This window comes from Labrus bergylta, chromosome 2 (genome assembly GCF_963930695.1).
Source record: "Labrus bergylta chromosome 2, fLabBer1.1, whole genome shotgun sequence".
Taxonomy (NCBI): Eukaryota; Metazoa; Chordata; class Actinopteri; order Labriformes; family Labridae; genus Labrus; species Labrus bergylta.
Genome location: NC_089196.1, coordinates 8,105,491 through 8,128,477, shown reverse-complemented (window position 1 = coordinate 8,128,477; position 22,987 = coordinate 8,105,491). Strand labels below are relative to the sequence as shown.

The 22,987-nt window shown below is 41.1% G+C and overlaps 1 protein-coding gene across 1 annotated transcript; it reads left to right on the top strand.

Moving 5' to 3' along the window:
- The first annotated feature begins 1,275 nt into the window (after window positions 1-1,275).
- On the top strand, window positions 1,276-22,043 carry msi1b (musashi RNA binding protein 1b). The gene is made up of 15 exons (XM_020631149.3): window positions 1,276-1,548; window positions 1,940-1,980; window positions 2,533-2,614; window positions 2,799-2,883; window positions 8,361-8,402; window positions 10,491-10,583; window positions 13,736-13,784; window positions 14,258-14,340; window positions 14,435-14,552; window positions 16,112-16,192; window positions 17,623-17,679; window positions 18,071-18,133; window positions 19,193-19,347; window positions 20,097-20,142; window positions 20,254-22,043. Exons 1-14 carry the CDS (start codon window positions 1,490-1,492, stop codon window positions 20,136-20,138), a joined length of 1,050 nt encoding a protein of 349 aa, XP_020486805.1. The 5' UTR covers window positions 1,276-1,489; the 3' UTR covers window positions 20,139-20,142; window positions 20,254-22,043.
- Window positions 22,044-22,987: the final 944 nt, after the last annotated feature.

Below are 22,987 nucleotides of genomic sequence, written 5' to 3'. Positions count from 1 at the left end.
ATGTTGACTCAGTATTGTTTTGACAGGTGGGATAACTTATTTCTTTGTTTCTTTTGACCACTATGTTGTAAAGCTGATCCATTCTCTCTACTTCCCAATGAACACTCAACTTTTAAAGAAAAGCCTACAATAGCGCCCATTTATCAAGCTGCTTCCCTTGTGATTCTTCATCTCCAGATTGAATTGAATAAAAAAATCACTCAAATCAATATCCTGTCAAGGGTTTTATTGTATTTTTTTAAACATCAAGGTTTGTGTTTGTGACAATGTTTCCTCTAAATCAGTTTAGACACCATACAGTATTAGTTATTAGCCCTGTAAATTCAGCCTGTTTAACACTTCATCAAAACTTACACGGATATTGTGTCAAGCTCCTCATAACTAGTGAAAATGAGACCGGAAGTGAGACGATTTTGCCTTCATAATAAAGGCATACTGTCTGTAACTTAGAAAGTTTAAACTCAAGAGGAAGACTTTAGTTAAAAAAATAAAAAAATAAAAAACTCCGGCTACCAGAATCAGCTCTATATTAGGCTACCAATGGCTTTGTATAAAATGTTTGTTATCTTTCATGATCTTTTTGACATCATATAAGGCAATATAAGGCTTTTATAAGAAACGTTTTAAACTCTATTAATCTACTTTATACCACGAAAATGCGATTTTTCACCTTATTTAATGTGAGGAAATTCGGTTTATCAAGTATTTGAAAAGGTTTCTCATATACTTGGATTAAGGGTTTGTGTTTTATGCCTTCATTTAAAATTGTTGAACATTTTTTAAACACCTAATAACAGGACAGATAGTTGACTCTGCTTTTTCCCAAACATACTGATGTGTCACATCAATATCTTTCCCATAAGATTTCAGGACATTTGGAGCCTTCGCTGCTCTGTAAATTACTATTAAAGAGCAAAGAGTTGTCATATCACTTCATCTGTTACGCAGCAAAACAAGTATTGTCTTTATACTTGAATAGGTGATACTGATTGGAAAGGAAATATGCATTAACACCTTATACTGTTGAAGTTTATCCAATTAAGATAAATAACTTCATTTCAATAATACACAAAAAAGAGAAACATTTAGGATTTGTTTTTCTTATTTGCCATTTGTTGATCTAACCCAGCATATTAAGTTTTATGAACATTTCTCTATAAAGAGTTGACTCAGGTTTACTGCTTTTACTTGCAAGGGTTCCCCCGGAAGTGCTGTGTGGTGAAAAGCTCGTGCCGTCACACCTACCCGCGTGCGTCCACGGTGGGATGAGAGAGGGACAGCAGCGGGGGACTGACTGACTGGAGGAGGAGGTGGAGTCTGTCCCAGCCTGCATCTGGCCCGCTCCCCTCTCTCTGTCACCCCGGGCCAAACCCGCCCAGCTCCTCTCACTCACTCTCCGTCTGTTCTCCCGCACGGCTCGGCTCGGCTCGGCTCGGACACACACACACAGCAGTCCCTCACAGACTCACGCACACAGCGAGGACGCGGAATGGAGACGGAAGGGAGCCAGAGCAGCCTGTCCAGCACGGACTCCCCTCACGACCCCTGGTAAAGAAAAAAAACTTTTTCCCCCTTTTTACGACCGCACGGACACAAACACACAAACACACAAACACACACACACACACACACACACCTCTGAAACAAACCTGGTATTCTGCGCGAGGACACACTTACACACACACACTTACACACACACACACACACACACACACACACACACACACACACACCTCCACACAGAGAGCCTTCATGTAAAATCAGATACACTCTCAAACACAGTCTTTACCTCTAGAGTTTCACTTTAAAAAACCATGATGAAAAGTTTTTAACACTACACAAATGACATCTCTAGTATATTTATGAAACTCACTGAATCCTCCTTTAATCCAAAATGTACATTTATTTTATTTTCCCTCTCTCTCTTTTTTTTCTACAGCAAAATGTTCATAGGTGGACTCAGCTGGCAAACAACACAAGGTAAATCTTTTTTTTCCCACCACTTGCAAACTCTCTTAAAATTGCCTCTATGTGTTTTAAACTCCTGGCATGGATCAGATGGAGCGAATGGAATCTTATTCGAGGGGCTGCATTTCTTAATATTTCTGTTTGCTTACGTAGAATTTGTTTATTTGTTTTGGCTTTTATTTAAAGTTTTCAATATGAGTCCTGCTCCAGAATGAATGCAGCCATTCAGAGCTACCATATGATGAATGAGTGATTCTTTAAAGCTTCTTAAAAAGAGCAAAATCTGATTATTCTCTTATAAATAGCATGAGGAATTTAAGATGGAATTATTGTTATTACTAGGAATTATTTTAGGTTTCTATTAAGCCCTGATCACCACTTATTTTATGCTTAAATTACGTAGAAAAATACATGAGCTTTGGTGCGGGAAATCTCAGCAGAGTGAAAAAGTTAGACTCTCTGCAACCAGACCCCTTGTAAAATGTTCTATTAAAAAGTTTTTGTTTCCTGTTTGCATCATAGTTCATCTATTAACGTGCCATGTCTTCGTGTTTTGCTTCCCAGAGGGTCTGAAGGAGTACTTCTGCAAGTACGGCGAGGTGAAGGAGTGTATGGTGATGCGAGATCCGGTTACTAAGCGCTCGAGGTGAGGGATCTGCGAGCCGGGCTCCTCCGCCGGAGCTGAAAGTTTATCTGACCTCCGTGATTCCTCTCTGCTCATAACGTATCATTACATGTCAACATCAGTTTCTGTGTCATTAATACTTTCTCTCTCTCTCCTCTTCCTCCCTCTCTCGCTCTCTCTCTCTCTCTCTCCTTGATGCCTGCAGAGGGTTTGGATTTGTCACCTTTGTTGACCAGGCAGGCGTGGATAAAGTTTTGGCCCAAACCAGGCACGAGTTGGACTCAAAAACAGTGAGTTCTCTGTATTTACTTCCCACCGGCGGCTAATCCCATTGCTCAGTGTTTGATTAGTGGATTTTCCAATAATCCGCGAGAGAGGTGTAACATTGCTACATTTTTAGTATGTTTGCTAAGGTTCCACTTTGCTGATGTTTCCCTAAAACCACGTCTGTGTCGGCCGCCACACATGAGATGTGTCAGTAGTGGACTCTCTCTCTGTGCTCAAGAAAATGTTACCAAAGTGTCAGTTTCCTTCGAAACAAGGGGAGCCGAACAAGGGTGGCTCTGACCAACAATCTCAGATTTAGTCTCTCTGAAGAGTAAACCAAAACTCTTATTCTGCCTTTTGTCTTTTCTGTCCCAAGAGGCAGAATTGATCCTTTTAAAAGAGAAAAAGTTTGTGAATGGCAGAAGAAAAAATCAACCTGAAACCATCAAGGTGTGAAAGCTGGAAAAACTCAGGAAGACAAGCACTCAGATTTCTGTGATGCTGTGATTTGAAGGCAGCGTGACACATTCAGGTTCTTTCACCTGTGTGAATCCGAACTTCAAATGTATTAATCGCCTGTGTTGCAGTGTGTGTGTGTGTGTGTGTGCGTGTCTTTTTGTCAGTAATGAATGTGGGCCGGTCTGGGAACAATGTGGCCCGTTGGTCGCCATAGGGACCACTGCCCCCGCCTCCCTCCTCTGTGGGAGTGGTGATGGCTGCGGGTTAGTCACTGTATTGAAACGAGGGGAGGCTATTTCTTCCTTTCCCCTTTTGTGCTCAGAGAAATGCACCTTCTCGGCTCTTTGGAGGATAAGTGCTGAAGAAGGAAATGGAGAAGGAGAAAAAAAAGTAGAGAGTTGTGAGGAAATGAGATTTTTTTCATTACTATGAATCCAAAATTAGCAGCTGTGGAAGATGTGTGATGGAGGAGTCAAACTAAATTTAGTTTTTTCTTGGTTTCCCCCAGTGCCCCTCTGCTGTAGTGTCACTTGCAGGCACGTCAGCTATGACAAGTGGCACCATCATGGTTGGACGCCACTAACTCACCATGGGGTTTGTTTCCATAGTGACCCCCCCCCCCCCCAAACAGTTGAAGAATGGCTCTGTCTCAGAAAATAAAAGGAAGATAACAATGCACATCATTTACAATCATTTTGAAGATGGCAGAAACAGGCCATGATAGGGTGCCTCTTCTTATTGATACATTTTCATTGATGATCCTCTCCTTCTAATTTGAGTTTTTCCTCCTCACTTGGACTAAATTGGGATGATGTTTGGGTCCATCAGTGGCGTTTTGTGCAGGCCTCAGAGAGTGTTTCTTGTCATGTAGAGGGCTCAGTGATCATCCACAGGGGTTGGATGGTGAGTTGAGTAGAGGCCTTTTTAGACCACTCACCCTCCCCCATGTCCCCCCACTCTCTCCCATGCAGACAGGTTATCCTGTTAGAGAGAAAAAGTTCTCCAGTGGCAACAGAAAGAATGTGCCATGCTGTGACCGACTGAACCGCTCCGGCACTGGAATTAACAGAGCTTTGCACAGCCGAGAGGCTAAAGAGCAAATACAGTGCTGCTGCTGCTGCGGAGGAATTTATTGGTACTTATTGTGCTGAAGGACAGATGCGTTTAGGTTCTGACCAGTATAGGAAAGGCAGGTTTTAATGTGATTTATGTTACTGCTGCTGCGTTAGTCGCCCCTCTGGGTTCCCTCCAAGCTTCCTCCTATCTGTAAAGTCAGTGACGGCCGATGCAAACTGCACCTTTGTGGGACAAAGTTTCCATTCAACGACAGCGCCGATGTGCAGAGCCGAGAGTTTTACAACAAAGTCACACAGCTCTTTGCAGAGTTGTGGCCCCCATTAACCATTTCCATGCTGACCTGAGAGGAAAGAAGAGGAAGAGGGGGGGGAGGATAACCCCATCTGTGATTAGTACGGCTCTCCTGACTAATAGGATTGAAGTCAACAAGCTTGAGTTGTTCCTCAGAGATGTTGAGTGCGGCCCAATCGGCACATTGCGTTAAGTGTGTTCGCGGCTCAGGGCTGTGACAGGCAGCGCGCTCGGCCAACTGTTGCGTAGCTCGGATGGAGTTGGTCAAAGGGGATTGCCCTGATTTCATAAACCTCTCTTGGAATTACGTTCAGCTTCTTCTTGCCTGTTACCCTGGCCTGGGGCACCTTAAAATAACAGCACCTGTCCTTCAATGTGTTTTTAAGTCAAAAATCCCCTGCAGACGTGTTTCATGCTGTTTCAAACACTCTGAAGCTTATAGAAATGAAATATATGGTATGCTCATATGGTACACGCATACGTTTTAAAGTTCAGACTTTTGGAAAGTGCAGGATATACTTCCCTCTCCTGCAAGCAAATCTGAGAACAGCGATTTATTTATTTATTTATTTATTTTCAAACTCTGCAAAGTGAGCTTAAAGCTTTCAGAAAATACGTTAATGCTTGTAAAAAAAAAAGTAATGAAAGGAGTTCTTCTTAGACCCCAAAAAGTCTACGTTTGAGGTGTTTTTGGATTGTGTCACATGTAGACATCAAATCATGTGGAAAAAAAAACTCATTGCTGTGCAGTTTTAATTGGGTCACAAAAGAAAGTTCGATTAGTCCATAGAATGATCAAAATTGAAACTACTTCTTCTCTGTCGTCAAAAATACCAGAATCCAGGAATTTTCAAATATCGTTAGTTTCAAAGGTTTAACCCCCGGACATAAAATTCTCCTACATCACTACACACAGCACACTATCAATGTATCTGAACTGCTCTTGCATCACACTCTTGTAAGTTGCATCCTTGGCCATGATAGTCTGCCAAATTAGTTGTTATGTCATGATTTTTTGCGCTTCTATAAGATGTGAAAAAGCAGCCTTTTAGAGTGAAAAACAACATGTTAGTGGAGAGGAAATCTAAATACGCCTCCTTTGGATTTGATCAATTTGCTGTGATCGACATGGAACCCATTTCATGCAAAACAGCCACATTTTCTGTTTAATGTCCACATTTCCTCCCCTCGGATGCTGCTGTGTGCTGCCATGTGTTTCATTCTGTTTGTGTGTGTGTGTGTTTGTTTTTGAATGTGCACAGGAGTGTTGGACATCAGGAGGGTTGGTGACCGGAGGTGACTATCAGTGTAGTCTAGCCACCATAGAAACTAAACTAGTAGAGATTCTGCATCTGATCCTCCAGTCTTAGCCTTTAGTCTTCTCACTCTGCTCTCTAGAACAAAAGAAAAAAAGAAAAAAGAAACTTGCGGGGAACTTTAATTCGAGTAGAAACAACACAGTTAGCCTCACCGTGGTAAACGCATGTGGTTTACCATCGAGGCTCTAGCTCTCTACTGTAGTTGAACTCTACCCTCTCATGGTTACGGACTAATCTTAGCGCTGTACTGTCTCACTATCTGTTAGTGTAACTGCAGTACAGTGTGGTGTAGTCTAGTTGTTCTTTAGCTCTTTTAGACCAGTTTAGACTAATATAGAGGTCTCAAATTCCAATTTTACAGCCTGTCTATGATTGCATCCTCAAAGCATGGTGTGGTTCTCTCTCAAATCTTAACCTTTGGCCTTCAGTTTGGCCACATAATGTTTAAATTCTGTTGCTTTGTTGTAGTTTTAGAGCTCAGATTTACATTAAAGGAGGTTAACTGCTAATAGACGTGAAGCTGATTCTTTTTCCTGGGTGTAAACATCAGGAGCAGCAGGGTAGAGGACGCTCCGGATCAACCTTAAAGCGTACTGGATGACGCACGCTCCCCCCCTGTTGTTGGCATCACCTCCGTCAAAAGCTGAGGGAGGCAAAAACAAACAAACACAAACAAACAAAAAGTGGGTGGATCTGCTGTCGGTGTGGTTTGATTGACAGCTCCCTCTTCCTCTGTGTCGTCTTCCTCTCTCTCCTCCTCGGTCCTACTCGCTCTGTCCCCCCCCCCCCCCCCCCCCCCCCCTCGTCTTGGGCTCTCCTCGCCGAGGTGAGGCGTGTTTGTGATTGTAGTGCCCGTGTGAAATTCCAGGAGATCACATGTCACACGATGGTGACGAGAGAGGCATGGGTCCGCCGGACGGTCCCGTGCATTCCACCTGAGCACAGCTGCACGAACACACACACACACACACACACACACACACACACACACACACATACACATAATTTTTATCCTGATGTTGGTATTTGTGATAAAATGTCAGGGTGAACATCAGAAACAGATTAATTAGGTTTTATTAAGGGTTGTTTCCTCCAAATGATTAAAAAAGAAAATCTTCTCAGCCACATATATTTAGCAAACTACTCAAGTCAGAACTTTGGATTTCCTTGCCCAGATTTGTGAAGTCAGTTTTCTAGATTTTTGCCTCCACATGAATAAAAAAAGGAGTCGTTGGAATTTATTTTATGATGCTCAAAACATCAAAAACAGCCTATTTTAAAAGTTACACAAGAGCATTTCTTTCAAGAAACATTGTTAAAATCAAATCAAAGTCCAACCTGAAAACAGTTCCAGTTTACAGTCCCTGTTAGGATGATCACGGCGTATTTTGTGGCAAACCTTTTTCAGTTATTTCTTTTGATTGATGTGTAACTACCTACAAGTAAATAAGACCAAAACAATCTACAAGACATTTTGTTATTTTTGTAATTTTTGTGAAGTGAACCTTTTTGATGAAAATAATTTAAACAATTACCTTCTGGAGGACAGATTTAACCTTCTGCATGTTACTACTCTCACATCGCTACATGCAAAAGTTTAAGTTACCTGAGCAATTTTTCTTTTTAAAATCAAACAGAAATGAACATTTACGTATTAAAAATGTAAATGATAGTTTAAAAAACTCTTGAGAAGTTGTGACCCACCTTTCATTGAAATTAAAACACCTACAAAGTTTGTCTCATTGTCTTGCACGATGACAAAAAAGACTTGAATCTTGAATATTTACAAGCAGATAAAGACACTTGCATGCCCAAAAGAGGGAAGAGAACAAACAGTGAATGGCCTCCATACACTGTAACATACCTCATTTAAATACTATTTCAGACTTTCAAGAGATCGTGTTTAAGATGTCTTTTAAAATCTAAAAGAGAAGAGAAAGTGTGAATTGAAAAGAAAAGCTGTTTTTAAAATGACTGGACCGCTGTTGATTGAAAGCTGGCTGCTTCTGTGGAGTCGACTATAGAGATCAACAGATGTGCTGTGATAACAGTGGATCTGAGACGTCCACATGCAGAACCTGGTCTACCATCTCAAGCAGGTTAATGTCAGAAACCATCACAATGATAAACTTAAAAACACCACCGCCGTGATATAGAAATAGTTGATACATGGTCATAGGCTCTGAGGAGGACAAAATAGATAAATCAGACGTTCATTGGCGAATCATTTAAGAATAAAATGTGAGATTTGAATGTGAGTAAAGGGAAGTTGACAAGTTACTCCTTCATGACACTTAACTAACCCCCCCCCCCCCCCCCCCCCCCCCTTCCTCTTTCTCTAATTTCTCCTGCAGATCGACCCAAAGGTTGCTTTCCCCCGCAGAGCTCAGCCCAAGGTGAGTCAAAGCGTCTCCCTGCAGGTTGGTGTGTGTTGAGCGTTTCAGTCTCTTATCGGGGATAATGCCTCGTAATCTGATGAACACGATCAGTGCTGACATCCCTGAACTGTTACGTGATCGTGTGTTAACAAAAAAAACCTTCACAATTTCAGAGACACTCGCCATTGTTAAGACAACCTTAACACCTGTATTATATTTCATGGACGCTCGGTGTTGATCTGAGCCAGTTTTGTTTCTCACATGACAGCATGTTGTGAAGTAGGATTGTTAAATTAAGCCTGAAGGAGTACTGATCGTGAGTACTGACAGGTAGTGTGGCCTTAAAACATTCATTGTAACAAAATATATTTTCAAAAACAAATGCGGCAACGTAGTTCCTTTCACAGCTTCCTGAGGCCCATGATGTGTCCAAGTGCAAGAAATGAAAAATGCTAGAAGTGTTCACAGGGATACAAAAAAATAAAATCTCTGAAAGGGCTTGTTATTATTTAAATGTAGGAGTCGTGGAGAGCCCTACCATACCATACAAATATGTCAATTAACTGGATAAAAAAGGAGCAATTTGAGGTTTGTTTCAAATGTAAAGGGCAATATAAAAAAATATATATTATTACCGTATTTATTTATTTTATTATTTTATTATTTCAAATAGCATACATATATATTTTGATTTCACTTTGCAATAATGTTGTAACGTCACAGATTGACTTGTAGATTACACTTGATTAGAAGTGTTTGTCGTTGTTGTGCTTGTTTTAATGTGCTTATACGACAGCATTAGAAATGAAGGAAACCTTAATGTCCTTTGGAGAATAAAGCCAGGTTTGAGTTGAGGTGCTCACAGCTTGCTTTCTGTCCTGCTGGTACCGAGCAGGTATTTCTAGCGTCTCTGGCACACGTCCAGTGTTAATGGGTGCAAATTGGATTCTTCACTAAATTCCAAGAAACTTGTATCGACTCACAAACCTCTAACAGCCCCGCACAAAGCCATGTTAGGGTGGTGCGTAAAAGTACAGTATCGCTTTTCTTATTAAGGGACTGAATGAAAACCATGGAGTGAGACGCTGCTGGCCTTCACCTTGTTCAGAGTAATGAGATGTTTTCAGAGTAAATAAAATGATTTTCAGAATAAATAAGATGATTTTCAGAATAAATAAGATGATTTTCAGAATAAATAAGATGATTTTTGGCTTTTTATTCAACGCTCAACAACTCTCAAAGTCAGCAAACATCTCAGATAAAACTAAAGTAGGTAACATTGAGAAAGAGATAACATGCACAGTGGCCTGTTTTTGAAATCACAGCCGAAAGTGAATTCGCTTTACCATAAGCAGAGTGTCTGAGTAGATCTCTTTGAACCAAACCAAGATGATATAAAAAGACATGCTCTTGAATTTGACATAATTATTGTTGGTCAGTGAAAAATCTCTAAATGGTTCTGTGCTCTCCTTAACACCCACAGAACTCACTTTAGAGATACATTTCATTGTGCTGTTTCTACTTCTTACCTCAGAAAACAGACTTTTCTATTTTCAATGGAGCCCTGCAGTTATTCCAAAATCCTTTATACCGGACATACATCTTTTTAATGAGTTTTTCATCTTCTTTTGCTTCTCAATAGACAAAAGAAATGCCCTCAGTTTACCTGTAGCACGTGAAAAGTTTTTGCTTCACCTAAATAAAGTGAAGGTTTCTGATTTTTCCAATGGAGCCTTTAACGGGAGGATAATGACTATTTTGTGTGTGTTGGTGGGCAGTGGTGAGAAACGTAACAGCTAGTTTTGTCCCAAGAATCTATGATTTGAACTCCTACTTTTTGGTCAAATTTTTTTTTTGTTTTGTTCAAATTACAGCTGGTATAAAAAAAATCACAGGTGTGAGTGCAATACAAGAATAACTTTTTTTTCAAAGTGTTCAAGTAGTGGTTTGACTTACTCCACTTGTGTGTTTTTACTGTAACTTCTTTATCTTTCAGGACAAAAAAAGCAACGAAATAGAAACGTAAAGAGGTGTTATACAGTTTCAGTTCTTTAACAGACTACTGGTGCAAAAATGTGCTCATCAGTTTCTGTCCTCCTCGTACAGTTGGTGACTCGAACCAAGAAGATCTTTGTGGGAGGCCTGTCAGTGAACACAACCATCGAAGATGTGAAGCAGTACTTTGACCAGTTTGGGAAGGTGAGTGATCTTTGAAAAAGTTGTTTGGATGTCACACTTTGGGGGGAAAGCGTTACATTCTTAATTAGATATATGTCTCAGAGTAAAATATGGATCACTTTGTTTGTGGTTATGGATTCACATAAGTTGGCGTTGGTGCAGAAACAAATCAACAGCTTAGAAACACGTAGTACCACGTCCCACCAGCTCCACCGAGTCTGATTCACTGCAAACTCTTTTCCTGAGAAAAACTTCACTTGGAGTCGAGCGAGCGCCTGGAACTGAAGGGTTTACGGCGAGGAGATGGAGGAGGGCGAGAAAAGGAGGGAGAGAAAACGCTCGGCGAGGGGAAGGAAGGGAAAAATAACGAGGCTGCGAGGCTTCAGAGCAGCAGGCGAAGTTAGGGGGACTAGAAGAGGGAGAGAGAGAGAGGAAGGGGAGGGAGAGCGAGGGGGGGGGGAGAAAAGTTTTGTCGTGAGTGTGTGGTGATGGTGAGGAAGGAGGAGGGATTATCAGAATCTGAATTAATCTGATGTAACAGCTGCTCCTACCCACAACCCCCTCCTGGCCCGTTACCGTGGTGACCTGGCTTGCCCATTGTCCCCAAGTAATTCTGCGGGTAAGGGGGTTTTGTTCTGAAGGAGGAGGGACGAGGTGGTGTTCAGGGGTGTTAGCATGAGTGTGTGTGGGTGTGTGTTGGGTGGGGGTCAACTCAGGAGTTCAGAAACAAAAAATACAAGTAGACTAAAGCTTTAAAAAAAAAAAAAAACAGCAAATCTATCACTCAAACTTTCATTTCACAACTATTTACCGGTTTTTAAAATACTTTTGTATTTGTATTTTTCAACTGGAAATGTGGAAAGACGTGCAGTGGAGAATAAATGATGGGCTGACAAAGGCACCAATCGGGGGGGGGGGGGGGGGGGGGGGGGGGGGGGGGGTTGAGAGAGGGTTTGCAGAGGCGTAAGAGGGGGAACTGGGGCAAAGATGGGGTGTGTTGGGGGGTTTACGAGGGCCATTATGCCCCTCTACAAAGCTAGGCAAATATTTTGTTAGTTTGCTCAGAACTTATCTGCATAATGAAAGTTTCAGGACAGTTCACACTCTTAACTTGTGTCTTCTGATAAAAAACAGACTGTAAGTAATGTTTGATCAAACTTTTTTGTGGATTTAAAATGATTTTAATCCAAATAATTAGGCTAAACAAAAGAACTATATCAACTTTTCCAGCGGATTGCAGGTTGACATACTGCATCTAAAGGCCTCAGAACTTTTCAAAGAAAGACATCCATAGACCCTGAATTAGCCGCTTGGTTTCCGACTGCGTGGCACTTCATATTTTAGTGCCATAGCTTTGGGCCTCGAGCTTCCCTCACACTCCCTCCTCAATCATAATATCGAGATGAATTTTGCGGACAGAGATATCGAGGGATGGACGGTGAAATGTGGGCTTCAGCCATCCATGGAAGTTCCTGATTAGACTGCCTCACTGGACCTTTTGTGTCCCGTGCTGGTGAGGACAAAGGAGCGCGGAGAGGGATGGGCAGGGGATAACAGGGAAGATGAGAGGTGGAGAAAAACGGGGATAAGAGGGAATATTGTCCAACAGTACGCCATTAAAATGCCCGCTGTTTGAAATATCGAGCAATGGTGTGCAATAAACTCAGTTTGTGTTGGTTTTGAACAGGGCGTTGTTGTGATGTCTTGGTTGCATCCTACAGGGCGACATCGTGTGTGTAATTTCAGTAACCACTGGGATTGCATAAAGTCTTTTGATTTGAAGTTAGTTATGTCAGTTTTATAGTTTCTTTCTCTATCTAGACATGCGACCTCAGGCATGGCTCACAAAGTCTTCAACAATTGTCGAAAATGTTTGGCTATCTCTTGAGTTTCTATTAGCAGGCCTCTTGAACAAAAGTTAGATAGTGAACAAAATAAAATTGCGGAGTCGTGTCAGGGTTTGAGATTTGAACATGTGTCAGCCGTTGAGCAAATGTCAGGCTGGCAGGAAGCAGCGACTTGAGAGGCATCAGAGTAACAGGTCCCCTTTCACACTGACACTCCTTCTTCACCTCTGACCTTTCTGTAGGCAAACTGCCCTTGGGGGTCCACACACACACGGACACACAGTCACACTATGTGCTAGCACTGAGTGTGTGAGTATGTGACTATGACAAATTGTTCTGTGGACCTTATCCAGCAAACTTATTATAGACCGAGAGCACAGATTCATTTACCAAATGTTTATTTGGACGTCTGTGTGACAACCCGGGTATAAACATGTAGAGAGAGCGTGGAAGAGTACGTCAACTTTGACATAAGAACCTCCTTCTGTGCGTGTGTGTGTGTGTGTGTGTGTATAGAATAGACACCTGTGTCTTTGCTTTGTAAAGGGAGGCTGGGCCGGAGGGAGAGGTCAAAGGGAGAAGAGGAGGAGGAATTATGACTGACTGTGCCAACAAACAAAGCCTCCAGGCCTCTTTGTTCTCCCTCTCCTTTTGTCTCTTCTTTCTCCTCCCTTTCCACTTTGACCCAATCTTTTTTTTTTTTCCTCCTCTCTTCCAGGACTCTCTGTGCTCTCTTTCACCATATCTCCACCTGTCACTATTCCTCTCACTATCAGCTCTCCGCTCTCATCGAGTCTCCACCTGCCCACAGGATTCACCTTTCTGCCTATGACCGGCTAAACAGTTTCTCTCTTTGCGGCCCCTTTTGTCTCACTGGCACTCTCTCCCACTGTTCATAAAGGCATATTTGACGTTGGCTTGAGCTCTTTTAGAAGGACTTTTTGTACTGTTGCCATGGGAATGTCAAACTTTGGAGGGTAAAGAGGCGGCGGATTATGGGCTGTCTGAGACCAGGGCAGTTGAGCAGCAGACGCAGACTTCAACTTTTTGTGCCACCCATTATGTCAGTTAGATTTATACACCACCGGGGCCTGGCGTACAGTATTTCCCCATCTTTGCCCCCTCGGCCTCCTCTTTGTAACCTGTCGCCCGTCTCCAGTCTCCTCCCCTCCCTTTTCCCCCTCCTCTCTGTCCATCTGTTGCTGAGCCTCCCTGCAGAACTTGAGAAGGGCTGAGGTCAGGCAATATGTCGCGTGGTGAGAGAGAGAGAGCGAGAGAGAGAGAGAACACCGGCTGAAAAAACTGTGTTGTTTGTGTCCCCCCCAGGTTGACGATGCCATGCTCATGTTCGACAAGACCACCAACAGACACAGAGGTGAGACAGACTGACCCCTCTCCCTGCCCATCTATTTCTTACATCGCTTTGTTGATTTACTCCTCTTCCTCCAGTCCTTCCCCGGTTTCTATCGATCCTCCTCTACCTCCCCCCCCATCGTCTCTCCTTCCTGTGGGCTGATCTGGAGGAGACGAACGGGGCTAGTCTAATTAGCCAGTCCGTTAATCTGGATCAGGATAAAGCCTCCTTAAGCACCTCCTCCCCACCCTGGGACTGATCGATTATGACAGCCTACCAGCTTTGCCCGGGCCTGCTGGCCTTCAGGAAGGGAGGGAAGAAAGGATGAGTGCAGAATAGCAGCGTTGAACAGGGGGGAAGGGGGGCAAATGTGTTAAGCGGCTATTACAGCACTGATTACTGGAGACTATTAGCTATACTGCTGCACAGAAAGGCCTACTGTCTACATGCACCACACTGTATGAATTCTCTACTCATAAGCGTTTCCTCTCCAGGGTTTGGGTTTGTGACGTTTGAGAATGAGGATGTGGTGGAGAAGGTCTGTGAGATCCACTTCCACGAGATCAACAACAAAATGGTGAAGATTCTGATACTTTAACTAATGTGTAATACCACTATGTTGTGAAAAACACAAGTGCTGATTTGGCTTCTTTTTTTTTTTCTGGAAACAGGTGGAGTGTAAGAAAGCTCAGCCCAAGGAGGTGATGTCCCCCACGGGCTCAGCGAGGGGGCGCTCTCGTGTGATGCCCTATGGCATGGATGCCTTCATGCTGGGCATTGGTATGCTGGGTAAGGTTCACTGATCAATACAGGAAGGATGTGGCTGCACAAGTTATCCTGGTTATAAGTATTCCTTCACAAAAGCTTCTGCTGCTTTAAATACCGGATGGCGCTCCATGGGTGACACATATCCAAGCTCAAAAAGTGGGAAAAAAAAGAATGCACTGCTTTTTTAAAAAGTTGTTCACAACTCACCCAGCTGTGGCTCAGTGGTAGAGTCTGTCGATCCCCAGCTCCTTCAGCCACATGTTGATGTGTCCCTGAATTGCTCAAAGCGCTAGACAAGTCCAGGTCTATTTACCATTACCGTAAAGATTAAGGACTCACAATCAAACTATTTTTCCCCAAAAATAATCTTTAATGATTTTAACAATAACACAACACAAGTATATGTAAGTATTATACAGGTACACAAAGTGAGGCAGGATCAGAAAAAAAAATCTCTAATACTGCTGGAGATATAACAACAACATTGTGGATCCATATTATTACATAATCACATTATCCAAAATGCATCAATTAGAATAAAAAAAAAGCATTAAGAAGAGAAGTTGGTAGATGAATCTGTTAAGGTGATAAACATCAGCTAAAGTACATTTAAGATTATGCACAAACCACTGACAGATTTTTAACACTGCAGAGGGCTACTTATATTTCCCCAGGTACTTTCATCATTTAGAAATAACGCTGTCAAATAGAGGCCAAAGCTCAGAATGCAATGGTTTCCTACATTTCCCACAATTCAACTATAGGTCTCATACCTACAGATTGTAAAGTTGGCTTTATGCCAAAAAGATAAGTCTTGTGTCTTTGTACAAAAAGTGTGATAAACCTAATTACATCCTCACAATATCTCCAGGGCTTTATGTTTTTGATCCTTTAACTTTTCACAGAGTCTCACCTGTGGCTGAGTAGAATTCACCATGAAAGAAACACTGAACCTCAGGTGGAAAATTAGTGGAAAAGCCCTGTATTGATTCTGATCCTCTCATCTTTTCCATCCTCTACAGTAGGGCCAACTTTTTAACACATTTCAATTGTTCTCAGACCTGATCGAGCATCTGCAGCTTATCTTAACACATTGATACTACCACCTACTGTTCAGTCTGAGAATAGCACCTTTTAATTCAGTATTTCAGAGCTTTGGTTAAAAAGGATAAATTAGGAGACATTTGACCACACTTTAAAATAATCTAAACATATCTTTAATTAATTGTGGGTAGTTTTATGGTGCTCATAACAGACACAATTATTGTTGTCCACCTGAAAGTTGTTCTGTAGTCGGTTCCCCAGGCAAAGGAAAACAAAGGAAATCTCTGTGTAAGGTGAATGGCTGAGAGTGAAACAGGAAACAAAGACAGTGAGCTGCTCAGTCCTGCCCCTGTGAAGAAATCAGACCACAGGTGTAGAATATCATCCACCTGTATGACAGACTGTACCAGGATTCACAGCTAGGGGGCAGCACGAGCACACTCCTGTTACTCTGTGTCCAGTGTTTCCTTTAATTGCCTCACTGATTTGTTAGTGTGTATTGTCTCTTAACTCTAAGTCCTCATCACTTTCCACAGGTTATCCAGGCTTCCAGACTGCCACCTACACCAGTCGGAGCTACGCTGGCATCACACCTGGATACACCTACCAGTTCCCTGGTAAACACAGCACACTCTCACCTCATGATCTGTCATTTTAACTAAGAAATAAATACACAGCAACATTAAGATAGTAACTGTTATTTGTTATTCATGCATGGACTTAGATGAGACATAAAAGAGCATTTCTTGAGACATTGGCTCACCTGTATTGGAGTGAAACCAAAAAACCTTCAAATCATCCCTGTGTCTTTTGATATCTTATCCATATTCAAACACAGCCTACGTGAAGGGAAGACTGCACATTACATTTAGCTGTCCAGCACACTCTCTGGCATTCAATGATTTATCATTATTCCTTTTAATTAAACCATATAAATATACATTATCATATTCAAAGGCACTAACCATAAACATAGTTTGTGCTAGCTCTGTTGTGTTGTTTTCTGAGAACTTTACCCAATTAAGGTGTAAATCTATAATCCTTATGATCTAGCATGGATTAGCAGCTTTGTAGTGTTTTTTATAGCCTGTATGTAATTGCTAAAATCAGCATAACATGCTGATCAATGACTATGCTAGCAAGATGAAGGTTAGCAATATTGATAAACTTTTTTGCAAGATTTCTTGGTTAGTTCAACCTATCAGCAATGTGCAATTTTCTAATTAGAGGCTAGCTTTATTTAAACACAATCATCCAATATTTATACAGTTTCTATTTTATTGTAGCTTGATAGCATTTTAACATTTTCTGATAGATGCTAGCAATATTTTTCAACAATTTTAAGGTTCCTTGTTAGCTAGCATTGTAACATTTGCTAATCACCCCTAAACAAAAAGTAAAGTCTAGGCTGATGTAAATGTTCTAAGAAGTAGAAATAATACTTCAATTCATTTTAAAGTTATGATGATGATTCACTCCAAACGAAACAACCTCAGCCAGCGTAGCTACATCCCTCAGTGTCCTGAGCAGCAGGCTGTCATGTGTTTGTGCTAAAGGAAGGATTTTAGTGTCAGTGCTTCTGTGATATGAACAGACACGCTGTCACAAATACAAACATGTTTACATAGAAGCACGTGAATCATTGAGAGGGTAAAAGGCTGCTTGTAAATATCAAGGAGTGGAAATGCTTGTAAGCTTGTGTATGTGTATGTTAGCATGCAGCGTGTTTTATTGGAGTGTATCCAAATGAGTGTTTTACATATTGTTAAACTCAAAGCATGCTTTTGAATTGAAGTTTCATGACGTATTGAAAATAGTAGCATTTTTTGTATTTCTTGCTGTTCTTTAGTGATTTAACACCACTGTATTATACGACACTCTTCCATCCTCTTTATTCCTGTTTGCATTCCTCAAACCTTGTATTTAAATATGTACTCTCCTCCTCCTCCTCACCTGAGGTGTTGCTCCTCCAGTGTGTGTGTTTGTGTGTTCTCCTTGCTGCCGGTGGTGGTGTGTGTCTCACAGCACTCTGATGTTTCTGTTTTAGAGTTCCACTTAGAGAGGACTCCCCTTCTGACTTCACCCCACCCCCCTGAGCTCACAGGTCAGTCAGTCCCTCCTCTGGACTTTACAAGCAGCATGTTGTCAGTCTGCTACACCACACATTCAAATCTACACCTGATCAATCTTTGGTGTGCCTGTTTGTGATTGTCAGTCCTCCTTGGTCTCTATCTGAAGGCAGGATTGCTGACAGTAACGAGGACAGGAAGGTTTTAATGTTTACTTTAAAGGCTCCCCCCAGTGACCTCGTTTTGAACCTCTTTTGAAATAGCATCATTAGCAGTAGTCTCATTGACAGCTTTGACTTTAATGTCTTCTGTTCAGAGAGTCCCTGAGTTCACTGGAGTGAGACTTTCAGTTATGTTGTGAGTTTGTTCTGATGTCTTTTTACATATTAAGACATCTAATCTGGTAATTCCCTTTTTTTCCTTCAGCCATTCCTCTCACCGCATACGGACCAATGGCAGCAGCAGCTGCAGCAGCAGCAGTAGTAAGAGGTATGAGTAATGAAAAACACTTGTTTGGTATTGCCAAGCCTTAAATAAAAGACTTTTGTCTTACCATCTGATATTGTAAAAATAAAGGGAACAACTCAACTGAATCCAACAGACCTTACTTATTAGATTGCTAAACGTTTTCAGATGATCTCTTATAGAGTTAAACAATATCATTGAGATACTTGGTGCTCTGCATTTCCTGCATTTTCTGTGTTATAAAATCCAACTTAAAATCCAACACCTTCCCTATTAGAGAAGAGATAGAAAACAAAAAGCACTAAAGTGTCTGCTGCCTTAAATATGCCTTAAAAAAAAAAGTAAAAGTAAATCTTAATCTTAAATCTAAAGTAAAAGTCCTCAGAGAAATCACATTAAACCTGTAGTGGTTGAGTTTTGTCCACATGGGGGCAGCAGATTAAAACTGTCAAGAATACACAAATGATTGTGTTATTATCTTATGAAGCTTATTTGGTCAAAGTTGTTTGCAAACCCCTTAGGCAGATAAAGATTTGAAATCTTATGACTTCTTATGATCTTTCTGGACACTTTTGAATCCATGTGCTCTATGAAGCTTTACTTGGAGCTCCATTGTTGGTCTTCTTAAAGTCCTGACGGCATTTCTTGGAAAAATCCCTCGCTTTCCATTTATCAGGGTTCTCATATTTTTTGTGAGATTGTTTTTAAAACAGCGGCCTACTACATCTCATAAGATCTCATAACTACCTTCATGAGAGCTGTTAGAGTGAGCTTGACAACCAACCTAATGAGCTGAAATATGCTACAATACTGAGTGGAGATACAGAGTTATATGAACATTATAACTACTTTTGTGGTGTTTAAAAACACTGTTGTTATGGAAAAAGAATGATAAGCATTTATAAAGATGGATTCACATGGTAAATTCCCTTGACATTAACAGACTTTCCTTCATCTTTGTCTAAAAGATATATATGTAACTTCAAATGAGTCCTCCTGGAAGTTATTAAATCAAAGAAACAAGATGTCTAGATATTTTATAAGTTAAATATTTACCTTGTTGTTTGCATTATTTTCCGTTAGGCTCCACCCCGTCTCGCTCAGCTGGATTTTTGGGTACGAGCAGCCCGGGACCGATGGCAGATCTTTATGGAACAGCCGGTCAGGAGTCGGCCGTGAGCAGTTACCTCAGCGCTGCGAGCCCCGCCCCGAGCACTGGATTCAGCCACGGCCTGGGGGTGAGATAACCTCTCTACTGATGACCTATTTTTAGAAATAATTTAAAGCTGTAGATGATTTGTATGTTGCATTCATTTTTCTGAATTACATCTGTGTTTTAACTCAATACTGTCCAAACTTTAAGTAGCTTATAAAGAAATGAAACCAGATTACGAGACATGCGTAACTCTTTGCTCTGCCCTTTTGGATGATACTGAAGTAAATAGTTTGTTATAAGATAATGTGTTGTTCCATATTCACTCAAATATAGTTTCTCATGGTGGGGTTAGGTCACAATATTTCAATATTTTTATGTTCACTTTAAGCTTTTAAGCTAAGCTAACAAGTTGTTGCTTGATGCTAAGCTAACTTAGTAAAGACTGGAAACAGGTGAAACAGCAATGAGAGATGTTACCTTTGGAAAGAGCTTGGCCAGCTTTTTCCGCCTGTTTCCATTTTTTTGTGCTAAGCTAAGCTAACCCAACTGTTGACCGTTGGCTGTAGCCTTAAATTGACCTGATGTGATGTGTATGGATCGTCTCATCTGCAGGAAGGTGAATAGGCTTTTTCCCCAAAATGACAAAATCAGCTTTAATAAAAACTGATTGATGGAAACATATCTATTCTGTTTGTGTGCCATCATGTCAAAGGGTGTGCAGTTATGCTTTTTAACAGAATCTTTTTCCCTAAAGAAGAGAATAGTGACTGAATAGCTGAAATTCATTTTGAGAACAAAGCCTGAACATGTCTTGTTTGTTCTCTCCCATAGGGCCCTTTGATCGCCACAGCCTTCACTAACGGCTACCACTGAGAGAGTAAGTCACTTTGTCTTACTGGAGAGCTTTATTTATTTAAATGTAACATTTGAAAGAGACATTTGAACTTCCATTACCTGCCTATAATCCAGGTGTGTGTTTTTGCCACAGTACAGAGCTGTAGACAGAGAGCTGGGAGGAGTTGAAGCTGCTTTGGAGCTGATCTAGTCAATCCACCTCTCCCGTCACGGCAGCTGAACCTTCACCTCCTCCACCCTGATGTCAGCATGAACCCCCCCTCCCACCCTGCTGACGCCTCACTTTACTCCACCTCCTGAGAAAAAAAGAAGAAAACTTTCAAGCAGGGAGCGAAAACGTTTATCACCACATGTAAAAGCATCTCTCACACACACACACACACACACACACACACACACACACACACACACACACACACACACACACACACACACACACACACACACACACACATATGCTGTATTTTTGGTCTTTCTTCTGTTATGTTTCACTTTGCTGTTTTTTGTGATGGCTGCGTTGTTTCTTTATCTATTACGGCTGTTTTTATTGGGTCATTTGACCTCTGAGGAGAAGAATCTCTGAGTTTTTGAAGGTCACAAGCTGTAATTTGTACTGGAAAAACTGTATATTTGTCAGTAGTTCATACTGAATTTTAACAAACATTTGTGATTAATACTATTTCTTGAAAATGTGTCACAAAGTGTATATCTTGGTAGGATTTTTTTAACAAAAACTTGTTAAACTAATAATGTCATTAGTCACAGTTTCATAATAGGCCTACATGAGCTGTACAATTTTGTAAGATATTGTAAATATGACTGGTTTCTGGGGGAGGGGTCGGCTGATTTCTGTGTGCGGGAGGATTTTAAAAATGGTACGACTGATTCTTTCATCAATCCTTACGTGTCGGAAAGTTTGACTGTTACATATCCTAGTTTTCATGTGGAGGTCAAGAACATTTCAGTATGTCAGAGCAGCCATATACTTTAATTATCCTCCAGACAATTATAACAGATGTGTCATTTGATTCTGCTTGAATTTAAACAGAGGAGATGCTGAGTCTGAAAAAAAAAACAACACTTTACTTTGGGGATATTTGTGGGTGGAAAAAGCTCCTGTAAGGGGGAAAAACATGCTGTTTTCTTACTTTGTCATATTCTTGTTTTAACTGTGATTTTCAATGTGTGATGATCGTTTATGAAGGAAAATGAAGGAGTAGTTCGCAGGAGCTGTCGTGCACAGTTTGCATTGTGATGAGTTCTGACTCTGCAGGTTGTGTTGATGTTTGCATGAGCGTGTCTCGTTATTTTCACACATTGCCATGTGCTGTTTTTTGTTGTTGTTTGTTTTTTTGTTTTTTGTTTTTTTTGGGGGGTTTTATACCTCAGTTGCAAATGTGAAATCTTAATCTGACTTTCTTTGTTTTTACATTAACATCTTTGTCAAAGTATATGGGATGTTTTTAAGAAAGGAGGGGTTGTATTAACTCTTGTTTACCTGTCACCCCCCCCCCCCCCCCCCCCACCACCTCTCCATCCCATCACTGTGTATCCACTGGAGGCCACAGACTGTAGCAATGTGGCCGCTATTTTTAGACCAAAACAATAATGTTAAGAGCTATAGGATGTTGCACTGGCTGATCACGATACATGTGTTCTCCTTTGAATGTTAGCTAAAGAACAAACAAGCACTCTGACCCACAATGCACCAGGTTTTACACTTTGATACACACTCTCTCTCTCTCTTTCTCACACACTGCTGCAGGCTACCATGGTAGTTCAAACCTTGATGCTGTTTTCACTGAAAAGTAACCATCTTGTCAACACTGTAACATTTCTGATTTTATTTTCCTGTAATGTTTATTCCTTTGGAGAAAAAAAAAACTTTTTAAAATTCCTAATAAATTATTTTAAAACATTCCATTCATGTATCCTGATTGACTTTTTCCCCCGCACTTGACCATATATTTCCTTAAATAGATGGACATTTAAACTCAGCTAGAAGTTAAGAATAGTCAGCATTAGATGGCGCTGTGTTAGCCTTGTTCCTATTTCAGAGGACTTACTATGTTTCCTTCATGACGGACACACCAACAGATTGCTCAACATTAAAACATTAAAATGTTCATTATTTTTCTATACATTTAGAACTAAATAATTATACATTTACAAGAATTCAGCATATTCTAAATCCCTAAATAATTTGTAATAAATTATGTAATTTGGTACTCAAGAAAGAAAAAGTGTTTTTTATCTTGTGATAAACAGTGTTAAATTGTTCTTTGGTCAAAATGTAAAATGTCTTATTTATGAATGAGTTAAATCTTTCTGTCTCTGTCCTCTCCTTGCTCTTCCTGACATTATTTCTGAGCATCACTTCCTCTGTCTCTGCGAGTCTTTAGTCTGCTCAGTTTTTTTTTTTACAGCAGCCTTCCTCTGGGACGCTCTCGTATCTCTCTGCCTCCTGATTTCTCTTCTCCATCATCTCTGCTCTGCTGCCTCCTCTCCCTCACCTCCACCCCCACCACCTCTCCCAGAGTCCCAGCTCTACTTCCTCGCCTCTGTGCCGCCCTGAGAGAGACGCTCATGAACACCAAGGCCTCTCCAGACTGGACCTCTGAGGTCCTGAAGAATCCAGAGGTTCAGGAGATCTGTCCTTTGAGGAGCTACCTCTATCTCACCTTGTCCACCTGCTTCTGCTTCTGCTTGGCGTGTCCCTCTAACATTGTGGTGGTGGTGAGACAAGTCTAAAGTTCAGAGTCTCTGATATAACTCCGATGTGAAGATGTTGAAACCTATTAACCTGTGATTTTAAGGTATTGGTGAGATACCTTTATTTATGTTTTTTTTATGAAATCTAGTTATTT

What these genes read in the sequence shown, in the direction of transcription:
- msi1b (XM_020631149.3), top strand. Translation starts at nt 1,490, where the DNA reads ATGGAGACGGAAGGGAGCCAGAGCAGCCTGTCCAGCACGGACTCCCCT. An exon ending in CCGGTTACTAAGCGCTCGAG is followed by an intron (nt 2,615 to 2,798) that starts GTGAGGGATCTG and finishes TGATGCCTGCAG; the next exon opens with AGGGTTTGGATTTGTCACCT. An exon ending in ACGAGATCAACAACAAAATG is followed by an intron (nt 14,341 to 14,434) that starts GTGAAGATTCTG and finishes TTCTGGAAACAG; the next exon opens with GTGGAGTGTAAGAAAGCTCA.